The sequence below is a fragment of the Misgurnus anguillicaudatus genome, chromosome 24 (genome assembly GCF_027580225.2).
Source record: "Misgurnus anguillicaudatus chromosome 24, ASM2758022v2, whole genome shotgun sequence".
Lineage (NCBI taxonomy): Eukaryota > Metazoa > Chordata > Actinopteri > Cypriniformes > Cobitidae > Misgurnus > Misgurnus anguillicaudatus.
Genome location: NC_073360.2, coordinates 21,540,943 through 21,565,951, shown reverse-complemented (window position 1 = coordinate 21,565,951; position 25,009 = coordinate 21,540,943). Strand labels below are relative to the sequence as shown.

General features: G+C 37.7%; 1 protein-coding gene across 2 annotated transcripts; it reads right to left on the bottom strand.

The window, feature by feature from the left end:
- Positions 1–578: 578 nt before the first annotated feature.
- On the bottom strand, positions 579–24,801 carry lrrc75a (leucine rich repeat containing 75A). 2 transcript variants are annotated; one of them, XM_073862810.1, is made up of 5 exons: positions 23,266–24,801; positions 19,861–19,989; positions 16,127–16,182; positions 14,905–15,018; positions 579–3,305 (listed from the first exon to the last, which is right to left on the bottom strand). In XM_073862810.1, exons 1-5 carry the CDS (start codon positions 23,518–23,520, stop codon positions 2,480–2,482), a joined length of 1,380 nt encoding a protein of 459 aa, XP_073718911.1. In that variant the 5' UTR covers positions 23,521–24,801; the 3' UTR covers positions 579–2,479. The 2 variants fall into 2 exon arrangements, with proteins under 2 accessions (XP_073718911.1, XP_055052546.1); XM_055196571.2 differs by lacking the exon at positions 16,127–16,182 and having other exon boundaries at positions 14,905–15,017; positions 23,266–24,799.
- Positions 24,802–25,009: the final 208 nt, after the last annotated feature.

Here is a 25,009-nt window from a genome sequence, read left to right as displayed (position 1 = left end):
ACTTCCCGGATGTGACGCAATAGCACGGTCAAATCGGGTGGTGCCTATGTGTCGCCATATTGATGCGGTCAATATTGAAATGAGGCCATGACGCTTATTTGTACTTTTATGGTATGTTTAAGTATTTTGCTTTACATTTAAAATGTCTGGATTTATTTGTTTATTTATTTATTTATTGTGTTATTAACTCATATGTATTACATAATATTTCTAAATCTAAATGGGTGTAATATTCCCACCGTCAAAAGAAAAATAAGAAATACAGTGGCCCCAGATCTACATTTAAAAATACATTTCATTTTTAATGATGAAAAAAAAAACTAAATTCTTATTTCTTTCTGGTGTGGCGGAAGTACGTAAACATCGTGGTTAACGTAAAACTAATGAAACTGTACAAATATGATCAACCACTAGATGTCGACAACGATTACTCAGTTTATAGGCCTACAAAATATTCAACCTAAATTTAACAAATGTCATCTTCAATTTAGGTTGAATATTTGCTGCACCATTTTATTTTACACGTTTATCGTACATGTGCACATTTTATGTGCTGTATTACACAGTAATCCAGTATATATTTGTTAAAGGTTTATTGGTTTTTGATGCCAACAGTCAAATACATTTAGTTTGTTTACAAATGAAATTCACATATTGCTGTTCCTGTATGTAATTTGTTGTACTAACATTGTTTAATCAACAATTAATTGTGGAAACACAAGCTGACAGAAATACTGACAAAACTAAATTATTTCTCTGGTCACAGTTTTATAATGCATTGTTCAATATATTTCCCTTTTCGTAATGGCAGAATTTGCCAAAAAATATGGCTTTGAAACAGCAGGATATTTCGAGGCTACCTGGTGAGCATTAAAGTATACGTGCTCTGGAAACAAAAGATTATGTCGTGACAACTTATTTTTTTTAGGGAAAAAACTAAATTCCCATTTAGGAAAATGAAAAGATTATATATTAAGTATAAATGGGTATAGTATAAATCCTAATTTTCAATAGGATTTAAATGCTAAAATAAGATATGTGGCAAATACCATTTAATATACACTGTTATTTAAAGGTGCAGTGTGTAATTTTTAGAAGGATCTCTTGACAGAAATGCAAAATAATATAAAAAACTTTATTATCAGGGGGGTATAAAGATCTTTCATAATGAACCATTATGTGTTTATTACATTAGAATGAGACGTTTTTATCTACATACACCGAGGGTCCCCTTACATGGAAGTCGCCATTTTGTGCACCCATGTTTCTACAGAAGCCCTTTACGGACAAACTTTTTTACTAAGTTGTCTCCAATGATGACATGTTTGTCCGGTGGCGGCTACCGTAGCTTCTCTATGTGTTTCAAAAGCAAGGGGTGAGCAGTGGACTGAGCCTTTGGTTGCAATTCGCAACCTCACCACTAGATGCCACTAAAATTTACACACTGCACCTTTAAACAACATCTTTAAAATTACAAACTGAGAAATTAAAGCTTTTTCTACATTTGAGTAATATCAAATTACAATTTTAGTCAAATTTCATTTATGTTTAGGCACTAAATAGATGTTTATACTATGAAATACTTTTATCTTTAAATATCAATGGATAAATAGAAGTAAAAACTCAATCTAATTTCAGTGGTTTAAATAACTATGCTAAAGTACAACGCTGGGAAAATTTACACAGGCTTCAAAATCCATCTCAAGTAGCAACAACAGCATATTAGTATGCTATTGTGTAGCCAAACAACACTTTGTTCTGCTTTGTTTCTCTTTGGCTTCACAGTCTTTTAAAGCACTGCTATGTATTACACAAACAGGTTAGGGGCAAACTATGACCAGGGATTTTGGTTTTCTACTGTATAAATTAGGGGCACTTAATATGGGTCCAGCGGCATCCCACCTGGGATATGCATATCGAATAGACAATACTGAATGGAAATTAAATGCATAGATGAACACAGTGATTCATGCAAGATGTGGTGCCCAAACCAGCCGACTTTTACATTCATGTTCATCTCTTTACAATAAGCAAAAATAATCACACCCAGATGAGCACCTACACCCAGTCCCTAAACACACACACGTGTTTCTTTCCAGCAGGGTGTTGAACAGGCACACAGGCAGAGCTTTATGGATATGACATTGAGGGGGAAACCTAAACCAAAACCTTAAAAACTGAGTTTAATAAGGTATAGAATATAATGTTTTCTACATAAAAAGTAGTGTAGTTTAATTTTTTTTAATTTTGCAACAACAGACAATCATTGAAAGTAGTAAATCACTGTGATATATTTTGTTATATCACAGCTCTGATTGTCAATCCCACAAATCCTGTTGATTTCCATGAGCACATGGACAACCCTCTCTCAGTTTAGGCACCGATCTGAAAACAATCAAAAGCCTGACAGGCATTTCTTAGCTTCTAGTCAAAGCTTTGCTTAAAGGGATAAAGGTTACAAATTATACAGCGGTTTTAATCAGGTAGGGTTGTCTGAATGACATGCTAACTGGTACGGGACAGAATCCTCTCTCAAAGGCTCAATGGCTCCAGATGAGTGCTGTGATTGGCTGGAGCAGGACACAGGGGAAGACTGACTAGGCAAGTCCTCTTCGCCCTCTGCTTTAGACACCACCTTCTCTTTCCTCCGTCCGGCAGGTGGATCTTTCACCAACCGTTGCTCCTCTAAGGTCCACATACTGTCATCCTCATCCTTTCCTTGCACCTCCCTGTCAAAGTCTAGCAACTCCTCCATCATGTCCTCAATCTCCATTTCACCGTCGATCCCTTCCTCCACCTCAGACCTGAGCTCTCCCATGCTCTCTGTCCTGTTTGTATCATCCGCGTCATCCTCATCTACTCTGCCCTCGGGCTCACTAGCCTGGCTCTCGCCAAACTCCAGGATTGTAGGGAGATTGCCCTGTTTGGGGCATCTCTTGCGCAAGCTAACCAGAAAGGGCTGTGGGAGGGAGAATATGTCAACATTGTTTCCCAGGTCGATCCAAGTGACGCTGGGGAAGCTGTCTGGGTCCTTCAGAGTGTCCGTGAGCTCTTTGAGCACCGCACGGGTTAGCCTGTTGCCGTTGAGGGCCAGAGTCTCTAGACGGGGAAGAGATGCCAGTGTAGGGAGGAGCAGAAGAAAGGCCTCATCCGTCAGCTCGGTGAATCCCAGCTCCAGGCTGCCGATGCGGGATGCGTGGTGATGCAGGTAAGCACAGAGACGCTCCATGTCTTTAACTCCAAGAGGGATGCCGGAGAGGTCCAATGCCCCACTGGATGGGGGGCCGGACAGGACAGATTTTATACTGGGAAAGAGAAACAGCAGAAGGAAGAGAGTATAAATATGTGTATAGCTCTTAAGAGCGCAAAAGATCATGGGTTTGAACCCATGCAGGGAACACACATACTGATAAAAAATATATACCTTGTAATGCACTGCAAGTCGCTTTGGATAAAAGCTTCTGCCAATGCATAAATGTTAAAGGGACACTTCACCCATTTGCATTAAGCTTTATATAGTTAGAAACCCAGTCATGTTTTTGAATGGTCATGCATCATTCCCTCTTTTTTCACTGAGACAGGAGAAATAAAGATTTCAGAGTTGAACTTCCTTATTTCAATGATGTAAAAATCATCATTTTGCATCATTGAAAGACGGAAGTGCTATATCTTTGTTAAGGGGGTGAGACTACAAACACCCCTTTTCTCGGTCAAATAGGCACCAAATTCTAAATTTATGTTACATTTCTACTACAAATATGATCCACTTTTAATAAAGATTAATGTTTCCACGGGTGAAATGCTCATTTAATGTGTCCCTTGGGGTCAATTGAAAATGAATGGGAAATGCCAAAAAATGTAATTTTTTTCAATTTGTCAAAAAAATCTATAAATCCAGCATAAATCTGAAAATTTTGACACCGAAGTAAAGGCCTGGTACTTGTGCACAAATGCAATGCAGAAAACACACACACACCAGTGATGCGCGGGTTGATCCGAAATGCCCGGGTGCTTGCGGTCATCCGTGGTTACGAGTGATCCGAAAATATTTGTGATGATATTTGGGTTGCGGTCGGTCAAGTTGTCGGAAATAAAGATGCCAATTAACTATTTTAAACAATTACTACTTTTAAAAAATGTGGACCAGGGAGCAGGTCGGGTACAATATTTATTTTTTTGCCGTCCGAGTTGCGGGCGGGTTAGTTGAAAACGTCAGCTGGGTGCAGGTTGTTTATACATTGACCTGCGCATCACTGAAACATGCACACACACACACACACACACACATGTGCTGTCTCTCCCTCTCAGGCACACACTATCTCTCTCACGCACGCACGCACGCACGCACGCACGCACGCACGCGCACACACACACACACACACACACACACACACACACACACACACACACTTACATTCAGTCAAATTTCTGTGGCATTTTGTAAAAACAGACATTTCAAAATGCATCAAAAACTACAAACATTCTACTATTGAAATAATATTTATTTTTAATGTCATTTCTAATGTTTCTATATGCATAAATTCACAAAATGTATCACTAAAGTAGTGATGTGAGCAGTTGCCCATATCCAGTAAAATGAAATGGCTTTCTACGGCCCTCTGCTGGTCAAAGCTATTTCTTTCATAAACTGTAATTCCTTTAGGTTTATCTCTAACCAACAAAAGGTGGAATTCTACACCTAACACCTAGATCAATATCCAGAAACAATTTAAATTAAATTTAGATAATCATTTAAGTGATTTTTTTATAAAAAAAATCTAAATTTCACATGCAAGTTACCGTGTAATTGAGAATTTTGTGGTAAATGGATACAAAAGTACTTGAAATCTCTCAAAACACAGCTTCATTGTATTCTTGAAAATGTATATTTTACTTACAATTATGCTTTCAAATTTGTGGTCATATAGACCCCATGGGCCATTGGTTTAAACAGAAAACGAGGACCGTTTGAGAGTCAATAATAAGCAAAAAAAGTGTCAAAAAGTTTTTGTTAAACATGGCATACTTGGCAAATAAAGCTTCAATTGTGAATTAACAATTGCAGTCACACTTTTAAAACATTTATATTTATGCATTTGACAAAGCAACTTACAGTGCATTACAAAGTATACATTTTTAATCAGTATGTGTTTTCCCTGGGATTGATCTCACCACCTTTTGCATGGCTAACGCAGTGCTCTACCACTAAAAGCTTCCTCCATGAAGCTATTCTGTATGACAGTTTAAGTGTGGCCATTTGATATGACACCTACAAATGTTTTCTAACAGTGCTGTTAAATCATTTTTTTCCCAAATATCACGCGTATGGCTTCTAAAAATTATTCATGCAAATGGAGGTACTTGAATTCAGTATAAACAATACAGTAATGTCATGCTAGAAGACATGTTGGGAGGGGGGCACCCTGAATCTTTCTAGTGATCTAGTGACCAAATTGTCCAGTCCCTTAAGAGTAAAAGGTGTGTAATAAAAACAAGCGATTGAATGTTTTAATAAAAGTGGAGACTATGCAGCTTATTTGATTAAAACCTGAACGATTATGATCTATCAAAGAATCATGTGAACTGAAAACAGAGGGTAACCAACATCTCATTTTCTATAAACATAGACCTTTGATATATAAACAGATAATATAATTAAACAGCTAATTTAATTATGTAATTTGTTATTGCAATGTAAATGCAGCTTAAGAACCTATAAGAGATAAGTGGAGTGTAGAGAATCTGGTGTTTGTATTGTGAAATAATTAAGCGAAAGAAACAGTGTGTTGCAGGAACCGCTGTACATGTAGCAGACTCACAATGAGCTCAGTGTGCCATCACAGCTTGCCAGTGAACAGGCTACGAGAGGAGGAATTAAAGTGAGAGAAGTAACAGTGTGAATACTAATTCATAATGTGACCATCGTTAATTCACACCAGGACTAGCATATATTTCTTTGAACAGGCAAATATCCTGCTTTGATATGCAATCCCATTCTGAATAATATATTAACCATCCTCCTCAGATTCTGTCTCTGAACCAGCAAATAAAGCAGCAGTAGTGTTGAGGAAATGGCTAAACCAGGACAGGATATCAGGACTCCTGATGTTACTGGCTAGGATCCCGAATCCCACGCTCTTTCAGAGAAAATGCCTTTCCCTCCCTCAGCAACCTCACCCCAAACGCATCTGACCCATTTAAGTTTTGTTTTCAATTTTTATCAGTTTGAAATATTGTACAAGGACTTACATTAATCAAATCTATCATGCATAATAAAGTCAACTGTGTAAACCGTACTAACATGAAGAATTTATTAAACTTTACATATTATAGGTTTTATAGTGTTCTTTTTAAATAGATTGTTCTGGATCTGGATGCTGATTGGCCAATACAGTAATATAGTAACGGCTATGTATTCAAAGCACCTGTTTTTTGTGTTCAAAACTTTATGATCACAAAGCAGCTATAATATTGTTTATTTAGGCAGTAAAAGATATACAAGGCTGTTATAATCAGAGATTTTGCAATCTACTTAATGTTTAATTTAGTTAATGTATCTGATATTGAAATGACTCATTTGATTAAAATTAAAAGAAATTGCCATTTTACGTCACATCAGCAGTTCTGCTTGAAACTGGATTCATCAACCTGACAGCAGGTGTATGCTATGAAATATTATTTGTGTTACAATGCCAATCCTGTGAAAGTCAACGAAACAAGGTGATTTCCTCAGTGTGAAATATCTGAAGTTGAACAAAGGTTAGTCTTAAGATAATTAAAGTATCTCACCTTTGTTAGCATTACAAACAAAAAAATGAAGACTTTGAGTAGCAGGAGGGTGAGTGGGTGTGGGAGATGATGAGCTATATTGTATGCATTGTTACAATTTCTTCAAATTTTTTGGGAAGGAAAAGAGGAACAAAACCAACCACTAATAACAAAGTGATTGTGTCAGTCTGTGGTCACTTTCTAATTAAAATCTCTCTCCTCGGCTTGAGGTGACCCTATCAGTCAGCCATACCACATACAAGGGTTAATGGAATGCCAGTGAAGGAAATGATATCAGATCAAACATAAAAGCAGATTAAGATTCAGATCAAACATGCAATTTAGATCAAATATATCTGTCGTATGAAAATCAACTTATATAAGACTAAATTCTAAATGTGGAAATATGGGCAGCAAAATAATATTTGTTTTGCAATGCATGCAAGGATGTAGTGTTTAATGCCTCTTTCCAAACAACTCTCTTCTTCAACCCCTTCTGCATCAATGACCCTGAGGTGACAGCTGTCTGAATGAAATCAATACAGAAGCATCAATGCTACGACACCACTAATTGGGAAGTTGGTGATAAATGCTGCAGTATAAGACAGAGGATGACTCAATGAGTAGAGTCAGAGATACAGAAGCCGTAAGCAACAGGGAAGCTTTATCAGCATGTAGCATTCTGAACCGGTTTTGGCTCTCTGGAGGTAGAACGAAAGAGGGCAAGAATACAGAAATCTCATACCAATAGAGATAGGCATGACATGAAGAGCTTAAAGGACAAGTTCGGTATTTTACACTTAAAGCCCTGTTTTCAGATTGTTTATGATGAAATAGAACGGTTTTGACTGAAATTTAGACATATGCGACTGCCCTGAGAATTTTCGGGTGTTTGTTGTTTCTCCTCTCACCTCTACAATGGCTGCATAGGTGCACTGGAACAATCCTTCCTAAAATGCATTAAACTTTCGTTTACAAAGACGTGAAACTCACCGAGTGGTCAGGGGTGTTCACTGATATGCTAACACAAAAATCGCTGCAAAAGATGCTTTCCAACAGGTGTTTTAGCATTTGTTGTAAACTTGTGGACCTATTTTTCCAAACGCCTCATACCCGTATATTCTTCCGTTGAGAGCTTGAATAATAAACACTCCAGCCCAGTTGGTGGCGATAATCCACCTTTGCCAATTGCAAGAATACAAACAACGTTCCCGGCACGGAGTAATACTGTACCTCACAGCACATCTAATACAAGTCAATGGAGTTGGTCAAAACTACGATAAAACTTGTTGGAAAGCATCTTTTGCAGCGATTCCCGTGCGAGCACACCAGTGAACACCCCCGACCACTCGGTGAGTTTCACGTCTTTGTAAACGAAAGTTTAATGCATTTTAGGAAGGATTGTTCCAGTAGAGGTGGGAAGTAAAACAACAAACACCCAAAAATTCTCACGGCAGCCGCATACGTCGAAATTTCAGTCAAAACCGTTCTATTTCATCATAAACAATCTGAAAACAGGGCTTTAAGTGTAAAATACCGAACTTGTCCTTTAAAGCAGTGGTTCTCAAACGTTTCGCTATGTGCTCCCCTTGCGTAGGGTCCCCCCAGGGAAAATTAATGTCAAAAACAATCTCAGGCTTAGAATTTGAATTAAACAAAACATATTACTTATATCATGGTCTCCGACCCTGTTCCTAAAAGGAACCCGTCCTGCAAATTTCATTTCCATCCCCAATCAAACCTGAACCTGCTAAACAAGTTGTTCAGGGCTACCTTAAAATTAGAGGCACTAAAATATGCAGGATAGGTGCCCACCAGGAACAACGTCGGAGACACATGAATTATACAATGTAGTGCTGTTGCTTTCTGAAGTTTATCTGCACAGAATTTATGATGAATTAATCTATTTTAAAAATGTCAAAGCTGCCCCCCAGGCACCATCTCCTGCCCCTCAGTTTGAGAACCACTGGCTTAAAGGGATAGTACATAGAAAAAATCTATAAGAAATTATGCACTTATTGGCATGTTATTCCAAAACTGTATGAGTTTCTTTCTTCTGTGGAACACAATGTTCTGCCTTTTATTTTTCAGAGAAAAAAGGTCATGCAGGATTGTGAACTACCGTGTGAAAATCAAGCAAATTGGACAACTTTGAGGCAATCTGTCAAGGACAGGCAGAATTACAAGAACAACCCAGAAGATCACATAATAAGAAAATATGGGGGGGGGGGGTAAGAAACATAAGGAGGTGTGGGGAAAATTTTAGGAGAGGAACTGAGAGAGTCAGAGACATGCCTATGAGATGACACCATGATTTCACAATAGCTGCATTCCACGCCCTCCAATCTCTCCTTTTTTTTATTCTCAAACTTTTTCCAAAACACAAAAACATTTTATTTTACTCTCTTCCCACAATTAAGCCATTTTCCATCCACGTCTTCTTAATAATGTGTTATAAAAGCCATATTTGTCACATTTGGACATGATCGTCCAGAAAGCTCCAAAGCTGCAGGAAGACATTTTTCACCAGTTTCTGACAGCTGTAGGCTGGTTGCTATAGACTACAAGTCTCCAGTGGACCACATGCAGACCAGACAAATGCCATGCATTTCACATTTAAGTCCACACTCCCAAAACAATATAGTAGGACATGTTTATGACATCAGATTCCATTAAACAGGTTTTGTTTTCACACTATTTTCAGCCAACATAGTCTCGGATACTGAGGGTCTAGGAACCATGGACGTATTAAATGGCCAAGGAGTGCCCAAGAGGCCATATAACTGACACGTAAAGCAACCAATCACTTTCACTTTGTGCTGCATCATGTTTAGGGGCGAGGAAATGTCTCCACAATAACAGACACGTGCAATCAGTTAATCATATATTCACAAACATCTCTGAAGCTCACAACAACAATGGCAAATATCTCTTTTAGATTCCACTAACTGTGTCAGGATAAACCCTTGGATGTCTTTTAAAGCAACACTTTGTAGTTTTTTGACCTTGAAATAATGTCTATAAAATTATTTCAGTGATAAAACAACTTTTAATTGGACAAATTGTACTGTTGCTGCAACCTGAGCAGCCTCCTAGCTGCTACAAGCACACTCTGAAAGTGGCAGTGGAGGGTAGAGCACACAGCCCCGCCCCTCCCCCTGCCTGCAGAAGAGTGTCTGATACCAGGCACTGTTGCGCTTTTCAACCACATGGGGGAGCTGTAAGTCATTTTTACATGGAAACTACGTAGTGTTGCTTTAAAGACTTCATGCCATAAACCTTGCATACTTTTCAGCTTTGTGTTGTTTCCAGGCACACGTCTCCTGGTAATCCTGTATAATTCAACCAATCAGAGGACAACTTCAAAGCTACTGAAGTGTTTCCAGATAAGTGTGCCATATGCATCCAATGGTCTTAGGCTGATACTATAGCCAATCTTATGCTTGTGAAGAGCTGTTAATTTTGTTTAATTCACAGCAATTTGACCTGTTTCAATTATTTAATTCTCATCACAGAGAAGCCCATATGTGACCATGCCCATCCTACATAATGTAAAGAACATTCTGTGAAAATATTAATTTAATAATCCGAGTATGGGACTTTATCCTGTATTTTACAGACAGGGTCACATAATGATCAGATGCCTTAGTTTTCTCTTCCTTGCCACCACTCGCAAAACCCTTTTAAAGACATTCAAAACTAATGCAAACATGCTGAAAACACTTTCAAAATCGTCTGTGGGTCTTTTTGAATCCCACCTGTATTTGGAACCGGTGTCCATATTTGTATTACGTAAATCTAATCATTCTTTTTTTCAGTGTACTTTGACTTATCCGTCACTACTGAACACCTGTATACCATTAAATAAACACTATTTTCTACCAACATAGTATGCACTTACACTTCAGTTTCTACATGCATGCTATTTGGTAAACACTATTTGTAGCAGATGATTTTCTTTGGTTACATTTAGAATATTTAACATAGCTTAAATGTAAATATTTGTGTGGAGCCAAATCGATAAAATTGTTCACACACCATGAGTAATGCAATGCATAAGTAAACACACAGGAGCCACACTAAAACCTCCGTGAGAAAATGGGACTCGTGTTGGTTAGATGGTGTCTTTCTAATAACCGATGGAGAAGGTTAAGGTCATGCTAGCACTTAGCAAACATTAGATTGGATGGGCAGGTGCATTATGGGAGGGGGTTGGTAAATGAAAGAGAGATAAAATGATTAGAGTTTGAAAGAGCTCTATGTTTGTTGTTTCATTGCTTAGTGGAGCTTTCAGTTACATTTGATTTATACACAATATAATATAATATAAAAATAAAGGTACAAAGCTGTCACTGGGGCAGGACCCTTTAAAAATGTCCTAACATGGAACATTTAGGTACAAATATGTATCTTTGAACTACCAATATGTACATTTGAAGTACTAATATGCACTCTTTGGGTACTGTCCCAGTGACAACTTTTGTACCTTTTTTTCTGAAAGTGTAATATTATAGCTTTATTGGCACTCATTTGTGATATTGTTTTTGCAGACATCTTTAGTGTATGATGAATTTAAACTCATATTTGTGAATACCTATTTCTTGTTGAAAATAAATTCACACAGAGTTCAGGCAGAACAAACAAAGTCTCTTGAGAAATTTAAATGGAGAAAGACAAGAAATCTTTCCCTTTTTAAACTCCAACAGCTGCATTCACATCTGCAGTGATAACCTGTAAACAACAACAACAGTTCACTATTTAGACTAACAAATGCAGAGCCGCGTGTGGTGTGACTCAGCGGAACAGCAGAGCACAGTCAGGCAAAAAAAAACACCCAATAAGGATTAAAGGGATAGTTCATTCAAAAATGAAAATTGTCTCATCATTTACTCACTCTCATGTCGTTACAAACCTGTATACATTTATTTGTTCTTATGTAGATATTTTGAGGAATTATTAATCCATTCACTTCCATAGTATTCTTTTCTCCTACTATTAAAGTGAATGGAGCTCATGAACGGTTTGGTTACAAACATCATACAAATATCTTCCTTTGTTTTCATCAGAACAAAGAAATTATCATTTTTGGGTGAACTGTCCCTTTAAACACAAATGAGAAAGTGATCAAATCCAGCTTAAAGAGAGCACATGTCTCGATATTCCAGTTAAAGCGCAATTTGCTATCAAAAGCAGCCAATGCAATGAATGCACTCTTGTATGAGATTTCAGACGTTTTATCCCTGCATATGTTAAGCACTAACTAAACGACTCCATCCTGTTGACAGAGACAATGCATGGAGCCTAGTATATCCTCATTTACACATTACACACACACAGTCTGTGTTTTGACTATATTAATGATAACAGGAAGGGATCCATATAAGTCTGGGTGCACGTGGCACGCAGTAGGAGGCAAACAGCTTTTGTTCACTGGCTCATTCAGCAGAGTAAACACCGTTCTCATCATCAATTGAAAAACTGGAAAATACTAAAAAGACAATTCACAGGTGATGATGTTTGGCCGATGTACACAGCTGCTCTAAAAATATATTAGATGTTGTCTAACAATTTGGGGGATATTAGGAGTACTGAACCCAAATCTTAAACGAGACGATCCATTAGCGAAATAGCTTTTAAAACATCATTAATCCCTAAGTGCTGACGAATCTGTACAGTCGAACAACTGGCACAATGATAATTTATTTTGATTGCTCTGCAAAGCCGGGGGAACCTTTATTTTTAAAACCAACTAATCACTTTAATGAACAACACAAGGCTCTTGTGATTCACATGGGTACTGTGTAGGGACTAAATGAAATGCCCATCAAATAATTTATAATATAGCTTAAAAATCAATGTTTCAGGGTTCCCACATCTTAGTTAACTTCAAATCCAAGGACCTTTCAAGGACTTTCCAGGTCCATTACCCTCAAATTCAAGGACTAAATGTGGGGACACATTTCAAGTGAGAGCAAGGTTACATCATGTTACCTTTTAAGATACATTGTTACAGTTCCCTTTTAAAAGAACTCGCACGACGTCACTGCGGTGACACTTTGGGGACGCTCCAGGGGTAAGTGCGCCTGAATGTGTATATCGAATTCAACCAATGGCTTAATGATAAAGATAGGGTTACGCGGGAGCCAGTAAGTATATGTGAAATATTGCCAAAGACAGCATTACAGGGACGTAGGAAATATGGCAAGGGAGACGCAGCGTCTCGTTCCCTTTTCAGGGAACAACAGTTACATACATAACCCGAGACGTTTTCATGTGTTAAACACAACTATGCAAAAAAGCATTTGATTTGAATCAACATTCAAATACAGAATATATAAGCATTGAAAGCTAACTGTCAGGACTCTGCCACGAGAGTCTGTTTTATATTTATGTTTTATAGTGGTGGCAGGGTTCTGACAGTCTCTTGTTTCATGTGGAGGCTCATGCCTTGTTTATTGTGGCATGTGCCTCTGGTGTCTCGTCTCTAGTCCCCACCCCTTGTTCTCCCTGTTAATTATTCATTATCAGTTCATCCCTCTTACCTGTGTTGCCCTTGTTATCTTGTTTAGTTTCCCCTATTTAATCTCCTCTTGTCTCTTGTCTTGTGCTGGATCATTGTGTTGAAATTATGTCATGTTATGCAGTCTTTTGTGTTCATTCAGTTTAATGTTTTATCAGAGTGTTTATGTCAAGTGAGTGTTGTTAATTCATGTTTAATGTTGTGTTGCCCCCTCGCGGGCTTTTTGTTTTCATGTTTTATATTTAATAAATGTTCTATGTTCACTCCCCGATATCGTCTGCACTTGGGTTCTCTTGTTCCTCGTCACCAGTTCCTCACACTAACAGTTAGAATTTGTATTATATTATCCTACACTACCCTGTATCTTCCCAGGGCCTTTAATTTCCCCCCCAGATTCACAAACTTTCAAGGATTTCAAGGACCCGAGAAGTGACAAGTCAAAAATGTGAGTCAAGGCAGGAATAGGTGAGATGAAACAAGAGACGAGAAGAGGAAGGAAGAGAAGAGACAAAAATACAGCAGTAGCCAAAAGCGATGTCCTACTTTAGAGGGCACCTATTATACAAAATCCACTTTTACAAGGTGTTTGGACATAAATGTGTGTTGGCAGTGTGTGAACACAAACACCCTACAATGAAAAAAAATCCAACAAGTGCTTCTTTTTTAATCCTTATTAAGCCAAAGCATTCTAATTCGACATGTGGTTTCGATGCTTTTGTTAATGTGATGTCACACTGATAAAGCCCCACCCACAGCCACTGACTGACAGTTTTGCATTACCATAGTTTCCTTCCTCAGTGAGGCATGCTGTTCGCCATATCTCAGACTGTATTCACAGGAATCAGTTCTATTTTAACTAAAAGTGCTCACCGTCTCTTGTGGTAAGGTAGTGAGGAACAGTAGCTCATTTGCATATAAAGGTACAAAGATTAAAATTGCGCACTTTTGCTCCTACTCCTATAGGGGAATTTTGGACAAGTGTAACCAGCCCCACAGAAACAATCTAGGCACACCTGAGACTTGTATTTAATATTGTAAATAATTGACATATTTGCTCTTTATTTAAATATTTGATTAAAGCTGCATAAAAAATGTGTAGGCATGTTGCACTGTGTGTTTAGAGTATAAATTAAGACTCAGATTAAAAAAGACTTTAAGAAGGCTTGGCAAAAAATTATACCAATGTACAAGGTCTATAAAGACATAGATAATGACTAACACCATATATTACCACAAAAGAGAGTTAACAAATATTCATAACAGATAAAATTGTAGTCAACGTATGTTACGTATGCTTTATTAACTGTGAGCTTTTTATTTATTTATTTTTTGAATACTGTCATTTGCATTTTTGCAAAATTAATTTGTTTTATAAATACTCCCAAAAATGAGTCTTTTGTCTGTTTTGTACCATACACCTCAAATTTTGGTTTAATATAACCTGAGGGGGCATTTAAAGCCAATAATGTACTCACACCCCCACCACACACTTTTGGCCACTATACTGTAGATGAGGTGATGTGAGACACTGATAAGGGCATGAATGACTCATGGCAGCAGATGCCCTCACTGCCTAAATCTGCCACCCCTCTCTGTCTATCTGTTCTGCTTCTCACCAGGACTGTGGCTTCCTCTTCAGCAGCCCCTGCCGTCTCCACTGGGAGTGTGGGCTCAGGTGGTAGGTCAGCTGACGGCACACCTTCTCCATGGAACCCAAAGCATCTCCCTCCTAAACCAGAGACAGAGAAAAAGAAAGAGAGAGAGAGAGAGAGAGAGAGAGAGAGAGAGAATTACTCAAGCTGTAAAATACAGGAGGTTAATGGGAACTGGCAGAAGATCAGGAACTTTGAGTTCTCTAGGTAAAAATCTAATTTATTTGACATTTGTGATGAAAGATGAGCAAAACTATATGGACCGAATGACATGTCACTCTATCATTACCTCAATCATTAGACTGACTAAAGCTCTGCGAGTGTGCGTTTTAGGGTCCAGGGTGAAATCAACTGGCATATCGGCCCTGTACACACTTCAACATTTTAAGAGTGACAACCACATTTAATGTGGGAGTGAATTCCCTAAATGTTCATTCCACCTCTGTACGAACTCACTCCTGAAAATGCGATGATTGACACAGTGGTAACCATAGCAACTTTCTGCTGTCTAGCGTGGTTACAATTCACAGTGTTATGTTCTGCAATTTTAATAAACTACTAAAGTGGGAAAGTGCCAGTGCCAATATTTTGGTCTTTGAGGTAAAGCATTTGGATTTACACTCACCTAAAGGATTATTAGAAACACCTGTTCAATTTCTCATTAATGCAATTATCTAATCAACTAATCACATGGCAGTTGCTTCAATGCATTTAGGGGTGTGGTCCTGGTCAAGACAATCTCCTGAACTCCAAACTGAATGTCAGAATGGGAAGAAAGGTGATTTAAGCCATTTTGAGCGTGACATGGTTGTTGGTGCCAAACGGGCCGGTCTGAGTATTTCACAATCTGCTCAGTTACTGGGATTTTCACGCACAACCATTTCTAGGGTTTACAAAGAAGTGTGTGAAAAGAGAAAAACAGCCAGTATGTGGCAGTCCTGTGGGTGAAAATGCCTTGTTGATGCTAGATGTCAGAGGAGAATGGGCCGACTGATTTAAGCTGATAGAAGAGCAACTTTGACTGGAATAACCACTCGTTACAACCGAGGTATGCAGCAAAGCATTTGTGAAGCCACAACACGCACAACCTTGAGGCGGATGGGCTACAACAGCAGAAGACCCCACCGGGTACCACTTATCTTCACTACAAATAGGAAAAAGAGGCTACAATTTGCACAAGCTCTCCAAAATTGGACAGTTGAAGACTGGAAAAATGTTGCCTGGTCTGATGAGTCTCGATTTCTATTGAGACATTCAGATGGTAGAGGCAGAATTTAGCATAAACAGAATGAGAACATGGATCCATCATGCCTTGTTACCACTGTGCAGGCTGGTGGTGGTGTAATGGTGTGGGGGATGTTTTCTTGGCACACTTTAGGCCCCTTAGTGCCAATTGGGCATTGTTTAAATGCCACAGCCTGCCTGAGCATTGTTTCTGACCATGTCAGCTTCGTGCCATGGATGTGCATCCCACAAATTTCCATCAACTGCAAGATGCTATCCTATCAATATGGGCCAACATATATCCTGCATTTTGCAGGAGTTAATTCGGAAGTAGAATGCGGTTGTCACTCCTGTAAATTACTGCACTGTTTTTGTGTACAAAACAAGGATTAAGCATTAAAAGGTGAAGTGAAAACCAAATTTAGTTGCAGTGTGTACAAGCCAATAGTGTATTAGCAAATAGAAAAGTGACATTGATGTATTTTTTCACTCAGAGTTATCAAAACCAAATTCACTCGTACACACTGTAACTGTAACAATATCTCATTTCCATTTCTCATTTCCACAAAATACCATTTCTGTTCATATTTAACACATCATCGAGTAATACATTTTTTATAGGTTAATCTTGCAGGACTTAATTGTAATGGTAATTAAATCTGAATCCACATGCTGGGATACCTACCCATTTTATATTAAAAACTTGTAAAGATGAAATTATTTGTTTTTAGCTTTTCTATTTAGAATCTCCAAAGTTCTCGGTTAACCAAAGAATGAAACTTCCTAAACTCTTCCTCTCTTATTTATATATTATTTACAGGGGATTCAGTCTAATAGTAATTTTGTCATCACATTAATCACAATAGAATTGTTAAGAGATTTATTACTGTAATAACATTGATTTAGCTAAGGTAATAAAGACGGTTCAATGCACTGGTCAGAATCACATAATTAATTATTACAACTTTAAAATAGAGATCTGTGTACTTGTAGACAAATACAATGAATATCACAAGCACTGTTCTGAAAGTTTAAAGTTCCTGTAAGGTTGTGGGTTCCATTTCCAGGGAACACATGTACTGATAAAAATGTATATCTTAAATGCATAAATGTTAGATGGAATTTAAAATATATAAAAAAGAAAACAATCAAAAAATATAAATGCTTAGCACAAGTTAATGATGCAAAGAATGAAAACCAGATGGATATACTGCTCAGTAGGGCTGGGCGGTACATCAAGTTTTGGTAACATATCAGTATTATTTCCCAGTGGGATACGAAATGAAAGAATATAGTCTATATGACCTGATATGAGCCTCCTTCTTTGCAACAGAAGCTATGCCGGAAATGTACACTAAGGTCAGACATACATAAGCTTTTTAACCAGCTTGCATGTATTTTCAAACGGAGGAAATCCCTGAAAAATATATAACTATCTGAAAATTGTCTTCGGGTATGTTCTGTGGAAATTTCTGTATTTATTGTTGTGAATATTATGATATGATGAAATTTATACATATGTATTAGTCAATATCTAAATGTATGCTATACACTAGTATGTAAATCAATCCAGCGATTGTATCTCCCCACTGCACCAGGCCTTGATCTCTGTGGGTCAGAAATAAATTGCATCTGTGGATATTACTGAGAGGTGTACACAGTAGGCTGCTGACGATAAGATTAGCAATGTCACATGGCCGGTCAGTTCTGGTGTGTAGCCCCTACAGACAGTGGGTCCCCTGGCAATGTAATCCTGTACGCAATGTGCAGTAACCTACTCCACGTAACTGAGCTCATCTCTTCTTTCTGTCCCTTCAGTGTTCGTCTCTACTTACAATAACATAATTTACAGGAAATGTCAACATCCTGAACTCTCATTCGCCCACCATTAGCTGACATTTAATTAAATTCAGATTGTTAAGGTTAATGCACATATGTATTTCTAAGGCTAGTTTCCTTTTTCTTTAGCAATTATATGACGAGGTGAATCTCACAAAAACATGTTTGGGTGACACATTTTCTTTTACAGTCGAAAATGAGACATTTTTGCATAAAGAGAATTTTGGATTGTAACATTATTTTCATGACATTCAATCACATTTGTCAATACTGTTATGCATTTGGAAAGTTTACTTTAAGACTTAATAAATCCTATTATATCTAATAGTGATTCATATTAGATTGTAATGAAAATTAAAAAAAATAATAATACAGTGTTTGTTTTTGGAAAAAGCAAAATAAAAGGCAGTATATCAAATATTAGCATTATGTTAAATACTTACATTAAAAAATATTTTATTTTCATCTTTCAGTAAACAAATGTTTACTTCTTAAGGAAATAATGTCATAATGCCAAAATCTTTAAGGATTCATCAATTTTCTTTAAAAAAAAAATCCAGATAATTTACTCATCACCATGTCATTCAAAATGTTGATGTCTTTCTTTGTTCAGTCGAGAAGAAATTATGTTTTTTGAGGAAATTTTAATGGACTTTAATGGACCCCAACACATAACAGTTTAAAATTGCAGTATCAACAGAGTTTCAAAAGACTCTAAACAATTCCAAATGAGGCATAAGGGTCTTATCTAAGAAAAATAAAAAATGTGAACTTTTAAACTACAACTTCTCGTCTATCTCCGGTCATGTGACTTGCCAGCGTGACCTCATGTAATACGTCATCACGCCAAAGAGTCACAGATGACATATCGAAATTACGCCCCAGTGTTTACAAGTGTGGAGAAAGAGACCGTTTCAACGTTGTTGTATGTGGAATGATACTAATAATGTCTTTATGTCAGTTTATTGTTTTAAAATTGCCCTCAAATGTAGGTTTCATATATGTAACATGTGATCTTTCCACGGCATTACGTATTTACGTGAGGTTGCGATTGCGCGTCACAGGACCGGAGATGGACGAAAAGCTGTAGTTTATTAAAAATGCATTTCTTTTCTTGTCAAAAATGACAATCATTTCACTAGAAAAGACCCTTATGCCTCGTTTGAGATCATTTAGTGTCCTTGGAAACTGCAGTTTTAAACTGTTAATTGTTGGGGGTCAATTAAAGTACATTAAAATGTGAAAAATCCTGGAATGTTTTCCTCAAAAAACATAATTTCTTCTCAACTGAACAAAGAAAGACATCAACATTTTGGATGACATGGTGGTGAGTAAATTATCTTGATTTATTTTTTAAGAAAATTGACTAATCCTTTAATAGTCCTATAAATACCAGGCCAAATGTTATATTGATTACCATTTTCTTTTTTTTTTGTAGAGACTCATGAGATTCAACCCAAGCACATTTAGTCATGATCAGATCAGGATGTTTTGGGGAGGTCTCTATAGAAGCTGAGCTGGTGGTATTGCTGTGATATAGTGCCTGACTTGCTTCATTAAGTCCAGCAGCAGCGTTCTTGAAAGAAGGCTGACTGGTCTTTAGTGAGTGTGACTCATCCACAAGCTCACCTCCCTCGTCTCTCTATGTCTCTCTCACATAAGCCTACAATGCTATATTCAATCCACTCCAATGCTCACTGTACTGGCATGGTACGATTTAATTGTGTGTGTGTGTCTTTTTGCTGTACCTATGGGTTAGTAGTACTATAAATATTTTCATCAAATTTTAATGTAACGGCATACAGAAATGGCAAAGAGTGTGTGTTTCTATGTCTGCAAAGTTGCCAAGCACTATACCGTTTTTGGGCAGTGAACATATTTGGCCAGGCTAATGATGAGGTCATGGGTAATGGGATCCACCAGGTTTCGAAAACTGGCATAGCGATAGAGAACATCATCCAGAGAGGTCGACTCCATTCCCAGATCCTGAAAAAGAGCACAATATGGGAATGCACAATCATTGGAATGGGCACTATGGATTTAAACTGTAAGAATAATTGCAAGAAAATCCCACTTAAATGCTGCACAATGTACCAATTTTGTTTTGCAAATAAACATTTTGCTGGCAAAATACTTGTACGAACCACACATGAAACCTATAGTTATACATCAATATAAACTTGAAGGCCAAGTCTTTTTTGTGAAGACTAATAATATCTGAAAGTCAGTGTTTGCCTAAAATCATTGATATAGCCCTAATAAGAGAAAACACAATTGTCAGCACTTTATAAGTGAAAACAAATCAAGTAAAACCTAATAAAAAAAGTTAATCTACAATATTGAACACTGGCAGTCAACACAGCAGCATAACAGGCAGAGGGATCAGCAATTTAAAAAATTGCAAATGTCGTTTGGGCTGCAGGCTGTGCAGTCAGAGCCAACCAATCAACACAAAACAAATGCAAAAACAGTCTGCGCGAATAAAAGCAAATCTTCATTAGTGAGAAAGTAAATGAGCCGAGAAAATATTTCACTTTGTTATTTATGATGTTACTTATGAAATATTTATGAAGTCACTCACTACGCACTAAAAAAGTCTTGTGTTACTAGGAGGTGACTGAGCTTCTACTCAGTAATGAATTTCACCAGACCCTCTCTCAATAAAACACTGGCTTAAATTGTGTAAATAGAGAGGAAACCTTTTGTGTAATCATCATTCGTTTATGGAGCAGAATCTTGATTAATCGATTTCCATTTAATCAAATGCCCATCCATTTTCATGGTTTCCGGGCAACAAGATGCGCTTGGTAACCACTGGACAAGCGACGCTCTTCCTTTGACTCTCTTTCAACCTGATTATGTGCTTTATCCCCCATTGCAGGATGCACAAATCCAGTAAAAATGTCTGTTAGTTGAGAAAAGGTTCCTTTTGAGAGCAAAGCTTGCTTGCAAGGAAGCATGCACCTGTTGCTTTGTCACCAATATTTTTTTTAAATAAATTTAATATGAAATCCTAATCAACTCATGCTTTGATGATCCCAGTTTCATATGCAGAAAATCCTCCATAGATTTATGAATCTGATAAAATGACATTTTAGTGCATAACATGATAAACAGTCTTAAGGACACGTTGATCAAAATATTTACATAGAAGCAAGAATTTGTGTAGCATACAGATAATCTACACTGACTTGATCTTACTGCAACCGACGAAAACTGACACAGGCGTTTGGTATAAAGCCGAGAATCGTGTTTATCGACAAGATTCATAAGTAAACAGTTGGTATTTATGCAGTGCAGTATTTAGTGTGTCTGCGCTCACAGGTTCATTTTAGCCGAGTGGCTTCACATTACAATAACAAAACAGAAATCTCTCTCAAAAGCAAGGAATTCTGTAAAATGACAAATTTCACTATGAAAAGCTGTAGAAGTATTACTGTACTGTAAATTTGAACGTAGAAAATGCTATTAAAAACATGTTTAGTGGTTTGCATTGCATGCATTTTTGATAGTAAAATATAAAATTTTTGTTTATTCAAGAAGAAACGAGTCACCTCAACCCTCATATGCCCCTATTTTCCAGTATACGTTAGAGTTCCCTGGGGGTAAAAATGACCCCCAAAAGGGTGAATACAAAAAATATATACATTTTTAATGATACAAATAATATATCTTTTTTTTACTTCCCATCTATACAATAATGCTGTGTTTTGGGAGATATAAAGTACTTTTGTACCTGTTTACCAGTCAATTCCTCAACTACACCATTAGCTTGTCTGTAAAATATCAAATTTTTATGAAAAATTCACATAAATTATTATCTTAATTTGATTTAAATTGTTTTTAGATATTGATCTAGATGTTGTTTGTTGAATTCGACCATTTGGTGTTTAGAAAAAAACAGTTTATGTTTACAGGTTACAGAAATAAATAATTTGACCAGCAGATGCCCATAGAGAACCATTCATTTCACTGAATGTGGCCAACTGCTCAACATCAATACTTTAGTGAAACATTTTGTGAATTTATGTTTATATAAACATTAGAAAGGTCATTAAAAATAAATATTATTTTGAATAGTAGAATTCTTTGTAGTTTTTGATGCATTTTGAAATGTCTGTTTTTGCAAAATGCCACAGAAATTTGACTAAAGGTAAAGGGTGTTTGTCTGTGTGTGTGTGTGTGTGTGTCTGTGTCTTTATGTGTTTGTAAGTTTTACTGTGTCTTTGTGTGTGAGTCTGTGTTTGTGCGTGTGTGTGTGTGTGTATGTGTGTGGGCACGCACACACCTGTGTGAGCATTTTACATCTTTGTTTTGCATCTTTGGCTGTTTTTTGCCAAATTCTGTAAAAAATGCTCTCTGTGGCAGTCATACCTTTGTGTGTGTGTGTGTGTGTGTGTGTGTGTGTGTGTGTGTGTGTGTGTGTGTGTGTGTGTGTGTGTGTGTGTGTGTGATTAAGCATGTCTTTCCTATATTGCATTTGTGCTCCAGTACCAGGCCTTCCTTTCTGTGTCAAAATTTTCAGATTTATTCTGAATGCATTGATTTTATTTGCATTTCCCATTCATTTCCATTGGGGTCATTTTAACCCCCAAAGGGCCTCTTTTGGTGATTATTTGTACACCTCTTTAGAACAACCGAATCAAGCCCAGTTTTTTTATATGAATCTTGACAGATAATCTGGAAAAGTCACAAAATCTTATTCCACTGAGATGAAGGGAACCATGTTTTTAACTAAATAAAAGTGGCTTGGGGGTAAGATTGACCCCAAGGGACTTATTAGGGTTAAGTAGCATTAATAAGATGTTGCCGGTTTGTATGTCTGTTTGTTTATAAATGAAATTTAAGGGTTGATTTTCTCACCCTTGTTGTTATTGCATAAGCACTGCTTGTCCTGTATCTCTGACAGGCTACTTTTATAGTAGGCAACCAGCGCTACAAAAACGTTACATCATGATGTGGTGTTTTGGAGTTTGTGCCTTTCAACAACTATTTGCACAGAGATTATGATGTTTGAACTCTTTCACAAAATATCACACGTGTTTTACATTTTTGTGAGATGTTTCTCAATACACATACTTGTTTATTGTGTGTAGCTCAATAGTTGCCCCAGAATTACTTTAGGCACTAGTATGTAACTTTCTATGCACAACTAAATACATACTGTACGAACATTGATATTTGGAGGAGGAGTTGACAGGTGTGGGTGAGATAAAACTTCTAGCTTATAAGAAACACAGACTGATATATTATTATTTGTACCTGGCGCAGGGTCTTCAGCATCTCTGTCGCCTCATCGTGTTTCCCTTGCTTTGCCAGCAGCATCATCTCTTGTATCATCCCGATACGTCGTTGGTAGGGAGGGGGTGTCCCGCTGCCTCTCAGTCTATCCCCTGGCCTCAACATTAGGGATGCGAGGATGTCACTGCGCTCTTTGCTCGGGGTCCGTCTCAATCCCGCGCTCTGAGGACTCGCGCCAGCCTCGTGTCCTGTGGCCTTCGTCTGCTTCGCTCCCATATTTGGTTATAGAGTCTCGCCGTGGTAAAGGCCCTCCAGACTGGACATATTTTCAGAATGTGTTCACATTAATCAGGAACAAAAATGAGGCCAACTTTTTACATTTTTGAACGATTCCGTAACGAAAAACAGAAAAGTTTGTTGGGCGAATTGTTTCGAGTCTCGTGGCACTGCTTAGGACCAGCTGCTCATCTCACACCTGCCATAATTTAAGTAAGTTATAAAATAGTGATGTTTCAGCAAAATCATATTTTGCAAAGTCGCAATTTGCGTTACAAAGCAGCCTGTGAGATTGAAAGTTAATCGATATTTTTATAGCAAACATCACATTTACAAACCGCCAGTACGTTCAACTTTACATCATCAGCGGTCGCCTCGTGTAACGTCAGTTGTTTGCTTAAAAAAATAATACGTTTCGCATGCCCCAAATAATTTGCTATTGTAAAACAGCGAATAAAAATAACAATAATACGTATTTTATATCAAATGTGCCTAATGGCAATTAGGTGAAATCTCCATGATTGATTTATTGTGTGGAAAAACTATTTAATCCCCTCAGGTAGGGAAGAGATCATATGATGCCTGCGGCATGACCGCAGATGAGAGAAGAACAGTCCCGTAAACCTCCAGAAACTCTGACAGTCCGCTTTAACAAACAATTACAGCACGATGCTACAAACGGACATGTTATTTTCTCCCGTATTACAATTTCATCCCTTTTCGGACCGCGTTAAGATCGCAGTTCCTCCGCACTCCGTCCACGCGATGTACGTTTACGAGTTTAGCCGATGGCGAGCAGCACTACTGTGCGCGAGGACGTAAATATTTACGTCGTCCGTGAGTGGTTTCCTCCCAGCACAAGTCATCCTAGTATTTCCTCGTAGCACGCAGATATCTCAGTGTTCACACGGCGAATTAAATCCTCATGTATCCTTTGATATGACCTCTCCCCAGGTGTGTCCCGTCTGAGAGCTGGGTGTGTTCATGGGAGATTTTTTCCCGATCTTTCTTCACTCATATGTAGCGCTGGGTCTTGATACAGGGTCGGCGGGAGGGGTGGAGCGGTCTGCAACATCTTTCACTTGTGTTTCAATCTATAGTCCAGAATGCACCACTGCCATGTACAGTTAACCAAGTGGAGCAGATGGTTGCCATCGGGACTAGTCCAGTTTCGCAACGCGCAGAATAATACAAACAATTTATAACACTTTAGAGCAAATTACACAAATTAGGTAAACATGTGGGCTATGCTAGATGCCGCACATTGTGTGCGTCGTCACAGATTTAGTATTTACAAAATTATTGATTCTACGTTTTTATTAAGCATTTCTTTGCTGACATCTGGTGTTAGCACACGGCATGTCACCTATTGGAAAGTGGGATCTCAGTAGTTTGCTGCCAAGAATGTTGCACTTTCCTTTGGAAATTTTGACAAAACAGTTACACAACAGAGAAGTTTTTGAAATAGTGTAGATGTTGCACTTATGAA

Bases quoted from the DNA above. Each gene is read 5' to 3' on its own strand.
- lrrc75a (XM_073862810.1), bottom strand. From the start codon at position 23,520: ATGGGAGCGAAGCAGACGAAGGCCACAGGACACGAGGCTGGCGCGAGT. The intron at 15,019-16,126 runs GGAGAGCTTGTG...GTCTCTGGTTTA, and splicing joins GTCTTCAACTGTCCAATTTT to GGAGGGAGATGCTTTGGGTT. The intron at 3,306-14,904 runs GTGAGAAGCAGA...TCTCTTTCCCAG, and splicing joins AAGAGGAAGCCACAGTCCTG to TATAAAATCTGTCCTGTCCG.